The sequence below is a fragment of the Carlito syrichta genome, unplaced genomic scaffold, assembly GCF_000164805.1.
Source record: "Carlito syrichta isolate Samal-C Ts95f unplaced genomic scaffold, Tarsius_syrichta-2.0.1 Scaffold309294, whole genome shotgun sequence".
NCBI lineage: Eukaryota > Metazoa > Chordata > Mammalia > Primates > Tarsiidae > Carlito > Carlito syrichta.
In genome coordinates, this window is record NW_007253390.1 from 1,186,256 (window position 1) to 1,192,534 (window position 6,279).

A 6,279-nucleotide genomic window follows, 5' to 3' on the forward strand; every position below is an offset into this window, starting at 1 on the left:
AAAAAAAAAAAAAGAATGTATACCCATTTAACAGATAAGAGAAACAAGGCTCAGAGAAATGAGGCAACTTGCTTGTAGTCACACAGCTAGAAGAGATAGAACTGGGATTCGAACGCAGGACCACCTATTTCTGAGTCCTCTGTGTCTCCATTGCCATGCTGTGGCCCCAGCGTATTTCAGGTGGGCATGCTGTTCATCGATGCTGGTCCTCTTTCCTTGGCCTTCTCCTCCCTTTCCAACCCCCTAAATCAGCAGGGAACATAGTCAAGACCCCAGGAACACCCTTAAGGGAGGAAAGATCCCCTCACCACATGGTTGGGAGCCAGTTCCAAGCAGTGTTTTGTTCCCAGCACAAAAGCCCTTCTCCCTCTGGGGGAGACCCACAGCTCCGTACAGGCCTCCCCTTGTTCTCTCTGGCTCCATGACAGGGGCCCACATCCAGCAGGGCCCCAGGGAATCAGGAACATGGGCGGAGAAATGGGTGAAACCCAAGGACCTGCCAGGAGGGAATGTCTGCTCAGGACGCCTCTCACTGGCTGTTCCCTCTAGTCTGGCCATTTGGTTGGGGGTCTCCCCTCAAGAGCCCAGAGAAGAAACGGGGCTAGAGCCCTTGAGATGAAAAGCAGCAACTGTGTCCCCAACCAGGAAGGGTTCCAGGCAGCCCCTGTGGATGAGCTCCCTGTTCCCCTCTGCCCACAGAGGACCCCTCCAGGACCCTGCCTTTGGAGAAGAGAGGGGGCAGGAAGAGCCCTGGCCGTTTTCCTTCCCCACAATAGGCGGGGCTTACTCTCCACTCTACCCACTCCTTCTGTCCAGCCCCTTCTTTCCAACAGCCAAATTCTGGCTGGAGGGCGGCTGAATTGCCTTAAAAGGAAACCTGTTTTTCAGAGCTTGTGGATTGCCTGGAGGGACGCTTGGCTCCTTCTTGATTGCATCCCAATTCTAGGGGATAGAGCCCCTCCTGCCAGAGGCTGGGAAGGGGAGGCTCCCTAGGTCGGAGGCCAGGCTGTGCAGGTCAGTGGTTAGGAAAACGGGAGCTGGGGTTAGATAGATCTGGATATACCCCATCCTAGCCAAATCATCTTAGGCAAGTTACTTTCCTCTCTAAGCTTCGATTTGCTTGTCTCTAACATGGACTGCCTATAATTGTGTTCTGAGGACTAAGTGATGATGTGTGGGAGTGATCGCACCGTGCTTGGCACATTGTAAAGTGCTCTGACTACCACTAACAGGACTGGTCCAGCCATGCCTGAACACTGCAGTGCCAGATGTGTGCCAGACATCTGTGCTCCTTCCCAGCAGGCCCATATCTGGAAGGAACAAGGTTTAAGAAGTAACGTGTGAAACAGAAACCAGGATTCCTGACTCATCTATCAGCCCAGCTAATGAGTCTGGGACAAGTCACTTGCCCTTCCTTGGGGTTTGGTTCCCCCTGGTTACCTGAGATGGGAAGCAGGGACTTGTGTCTTTATCAAGTTCTCTGCTATTGCTCTAGGCCATCACAATCATTGCTATCCTCCTTCATCACATTGTCTACCTGTTGGGTTTATAGTGGGTTCTGTTCAGAGAGTGACAATCCCACTGGGAATCGCTCTTCATGTTGTTTTTGTCCCATGTCACTGAGTTGAGGATCTCAATGGAGAAGAACTTGAATTTTCTGCTGAACAGCTGCAAGTATCTGTTCAGCTATTTACCTGAATGCTAATGTCCTCAGGACTGGCTGGAGGCTAAAAGCCTGAGTCCACCGACTATGCCTTCCTACCTGGTTGTCCCATCAGGACTATAACCAGATTTTCAATCTTGAGAGGGGAGAGCCAAGATGGTGGCTCTTACAGCAGCAGAGAAAGGTGCAGACACAGAGCACAGACTCTCATGGTCACCCCAGAAAGGCAGACTGAGGGGACAGGTTCCATGTGGTAATGTTTCTAGTGTAAGGAACCATCTCAGAGACATGCAATCCTTCACTGCCAGCCCCCAACACCTGAAGGAGAGCCCCTTCTCATAAACCCTTGATAAACTATCCCACATCTTTAGTTATCCAGTGGAAAAATCCCATCTCTCACAATCCAAAATCACTTGTTCTGTAGGGCACAGGACTTAAGTCTCCACCCACTTGGTCTGGTAGAAACCTGTCAAGTGTTTATCTTGTAAGAAATGTGCCACTCATATTACCTGAGCTGCTTGGCACCTGCCAGGTACATAGGAGTGCCATCATCCTTTCCAGCCACTCTGCTCAGCCTCTTCCTCCATGCCCCCACATCTAGAAAGCAGCCAAGGACAGAGAGGGAAGGCAGGGGCCCCACTGCAGGACTCAGAGCCCATGCTTGGAAGTGACACCTGAACGCCCTGGAAACAGGCCTCTCCCAAAGGTAATGGTCACTGGTAAAGGGAGGAATGGCACTTTACACATTGCACTCATCATTTCTTCAGAAGCCTGTACGTGACTCCCCTCTCTGAGAAGCTAACCAGGATCACTGAGCTATGATCGCCTCAGACTCCATAGCACCCCAGAACTTGACTGTCATTGTAGCTCAGGGCTCTCTCTTTTTATGGCATAACTTTTCCCTTTTCGAGTCCATGTCCCGTGGCCCTTGTGGGACTGTGAGCTGACAAGGCTATGTCTCTCCCTTCCCCCACTGTCCTCCAATGCCGTCTATAGCAGACCTCTGTACCCTTGGAGTTCAGAATTCTGAAGGTCAACAAAGGTAGCTGGGGAGGTCTATGATTTCTTTCAAGTGTTTCAAAATTATTGCAGGAAATTCTATATTATAATAAAGTCTCACAGACTAATTAACAGATTGAATGTCTTTGCTTTTATCTGGATCTGGAAAGGCATCAACTTCGAGTGCTTACAGTTGGTTACCCATGCTGAATAGAATGGTCTGAATGATTTTTCTTTGATTAATTTTTTAAAAGGAAAAACAAATGAGGCCTTATAACCACAAGTTGCCTGCAGCTGGCATCTCAGGAAGTTCCAACCCACGACATCCCTGCATAAAGAATGCCAGGCCCACTGGGGGCTGAGCCCGTACTCCAGCTGCTAACCTTCCTTTTCTTTCTCTGCTGTCACCGTGGAGGACTGAGACGCTGCCTCCTGGCCCTTGAGAAGCACTGGAAATACCAGAGTCTGGAAATGCTAACTGCTTCCTTATTTACACACTTTACCATACATGGGAATTACTCAATGCTGGCGTCAGACAAATTCCTGGGGAGCTGCGTAGTAGTACAGGCACGTCATTACCATTTAAATTCCTGACAAATGGAAACAGCAGCCCAGGTGGCTCTTGTCAAAACCCAAGACCCTCCCCTCCCACTCCCAAAGCTTTACTACCCCTCTCTGTCTCCCTCCCTCCCTCTCTCCCCAACTTCTCTCTCTCTTTCTTGCTTTCTCTCTCTCAAGGTCTTTTCCAGGCTTCTTTTCTTTCCTGTAAATCTAGTCCTAAACCTCACATGCATCAGATCTGGGGAAAGCACATCCACTGGGGTCTCAGCAATCATTTCCAGGCCTCTTTCCCCTGGCCACGTAGCTGAGTGAAAACTTGGAGGTCATGAGTTCTAACTCCAATCCAGTCACATGAAAACCAACAAAACCATATCTTCCTTATACAGTTTATAAGCTGCTGTAAAACACCTTGTAAAGCTGGTGAGCTTCACAAATGGCAGATATTTCCTTAGTGAGTTACAACGTAGAAAACAGAAATGTAGAGTAGCAAAGAAAAATAATTAGGTAATGAAAGAGCGTGGGTTTTGGAAGCAGGCAGTCTGTGTTTCAATGGCAGCTCCACAACTAACCAGATGCAATTCTGGACAATTAGCACCCCTGAGCCTCAGTTTCTTCATCTGTAACATGGAGAGCACCCATACCTACCTCATAAACTACCCATGATAATACACATGAAGTATTTAGCACAGTGCCTGGCACACAGCAAGTGCAGATACCTGCTTACCATTATCTTAAGAAAAGGCCAACTCTAATGTTTATTGTTCAGTTTTGTGTCTCTTTTAATATTTGCCCATATGCCTGAGTAATGGCAAACGTCTGGCTTGGGGAAAAAAAGTATTTTTATTCTCACTAGCACTTCTTTGGATCTCAAAATGTTTAATGCATGTCTCTTCATCGTCCTCTAGCAAGCTAATGTTGCACAATAACAGGGCTTACATGCATATTTAAAACTTTAGCAACCTGCCAGAAAGCCTTCCCTATATGCTTTTCCCACCAAGAGGGCAACAGTGAATAAAACTATGCCTTTTTCCTCTCATCTGCTGATGAATTTGCCCACACTTCCAGGGTGCAACTCAGGTCCAGCGAGAACTCACTAGCTCCTGAGGCAGATGCACACATGAGCAATTAAAAAAAGCAAACACCTGGCCAGGAAGAAGGGCACTAAGGCAAATCAGAAGAGGCTGTGGTATCCCTGCTTTTCCATTTTACCAGCAGGCCAGTTGCAGAGCTGTTCTTCCATCTCTTTCCGGCATCTTCCCCAGACCTTCCATACCAGGCCTCTCAGGCCTTGTAGACAATTCTCTCCTCTAACCCACACCACACCCTCTGCAGGATAAACTTCCTCCCCGTCTGATTGCACCACCCCGGAAATCCTCTCCAAGGTCATTCACCAGAAGACCCTGAGCACCACAAGGCTGGATTCTGGATTCAGGCAACAATGGGTACAAGCTGCCTACCAGCAGCTGAGGGTTGAGGACAGTCTCTCTCAAAAGAGGTGACCCAGTCTCCTGAGTCTTCTAGAGAGTCAGGAGGCAACAAGGAGCGAGAGAAGGGGAAGCTCAGCACCCTTGTCCCCAGATCCCACTGGGGTGGGTGGTGGGACTCTCCAACCTGAACTCTGAAAGGACAGAGACACGAAGCTAGCACCGCCACCCTCCTTAGCTTTTAGAAAAATAATGAGGTAGTGACCAAGCGTAGGTTTTGGAAGCAGGCAGCCTATGTTTCAATGGCAACTCCAGATACAATTCTGAATAAAATACAATTCCGCATAAGTTTCTTCATCTGTAAAATGGACAGCACCCTATCTACCTCATAAATTGTCCAAGATAATACACGTGAAGTATTTAGCACAGTGTCTGACACACAGCAAGTGCAAATACCTGCTTACTGTTATCTTAAGAAAAGGCCAACTCTAACATTTACTGTTCAGGAAGGGTAAGGATGGGGGAGGACAAAAAGAAGACTGTAGACGAGCGCCTCTGTGTTGGAGGTTCTGTGGAATACATTCCCCCAAGTACCATCCCTGAAAGAAATTGAGCCATTGAGAAGTTAAGTCACTTGTCCAAGGAAACCCGTGTATTAAGAGTCAAAACTCTGCCTTCCAAACAATCTCTCACCAAGATTGCAGGCCACCTATTCAGATATACTTTCTACCAGAGCCCAGTGGATTTCCTCGGTGTCACCGTGACAGTACTTCAAAGCCCTCTCTCTCAGCATGGGGAGGGGCGGCCCATTCATTCACACCAAAGGAGCAGGGGGCAGGTGCCTGGAGACCAGGGCTCTAGGTGAGATCTGAGCCCACACTCTGGCCCCCAGCCTAGACTTGGATCCTGATTTTATTACAACAGCATCAGGATCAGGAGCATGGAGAATATTCTCCGGTCTGTGCCAGTGGGTAAAATACCACTGAGCTGTTCTTCCATCTCTTACTGGCATCTTCCCTAGACCTTCCATACCAGGCCTCTCAGGTGGGTAAAATACCACTGAGGGTTGGCTGTTGGGTGACACATTACATCTTGCTTTAAAGGTGCTCCATACCAGCTCCTTTCTTGCTCCCTAGCTTTCAAGGACTGAGGTCATAACTCACTGCAGGCTCTTTTGGCTTTCAGAAATAATGGCCACTTAGCACAGAGCCTCGGGGTGGGGAGAGATTTCCATCTAGGTCTTTTAGAAGAGGGAAAACACACCGGCGCTCGAGGACACAGATGCCCAAGGCCTGGCCCACGAAACCAGATGTTTCTCCCACCCTCACCCGCGGGCGTTTTCTACCAGGGAAAGAGGGTGATGGAGGGGGTGGCACGGATGCCCTCATCTCTCTGCCACACAATGAGTGTCAGTGGCGCGCAGAATCGACGATTGTTTTGCCCGACCTGCGGGGAGGGGAAGGGGAGGCGGGGCGGGTCGTCCGAGGTCACTATGTCCAGGAAGCCCCGGGATGGAGAGGGCCCCGCTGCTTCCTGGAAAGAGAAGCACTGCCCGGGACAGCTGCGGCCGCCTCTCACAACTCCTCGCTCGTGACCGCCCGGGCCACGCCACTTTCCCTCCAAACCTTCCCC

The 6,279-nt window shown here is 49.5% G+C and overlaps 1 protein-coding gene across 1 annotated transcript in view; it reads right to left on the bottom strand.

The window, feature by feature from the left end:
• The window catches only part of CSRP1 (cysteine and glycine rich protein 1), a 24,647-nt gene extending 18,509 nt beyond the window's left edge, over nt 1-6,138 (bottom strand). Inside the window, exon 1 of the mRNA XM_008067120.2 lies at nt 5,911-6,138. Coding sequence (XP_008065311.2) covers nt 5,911-6,035 — 125 coding nt within the window. The 5' untranslated portion in view covers nt 6,036-6,138. The remainder of the gene's footprint in view (nt 1-5,910) is intronic.
• Nucleotides 6,139-6,279: the final 141 nt, after the last annotated feature.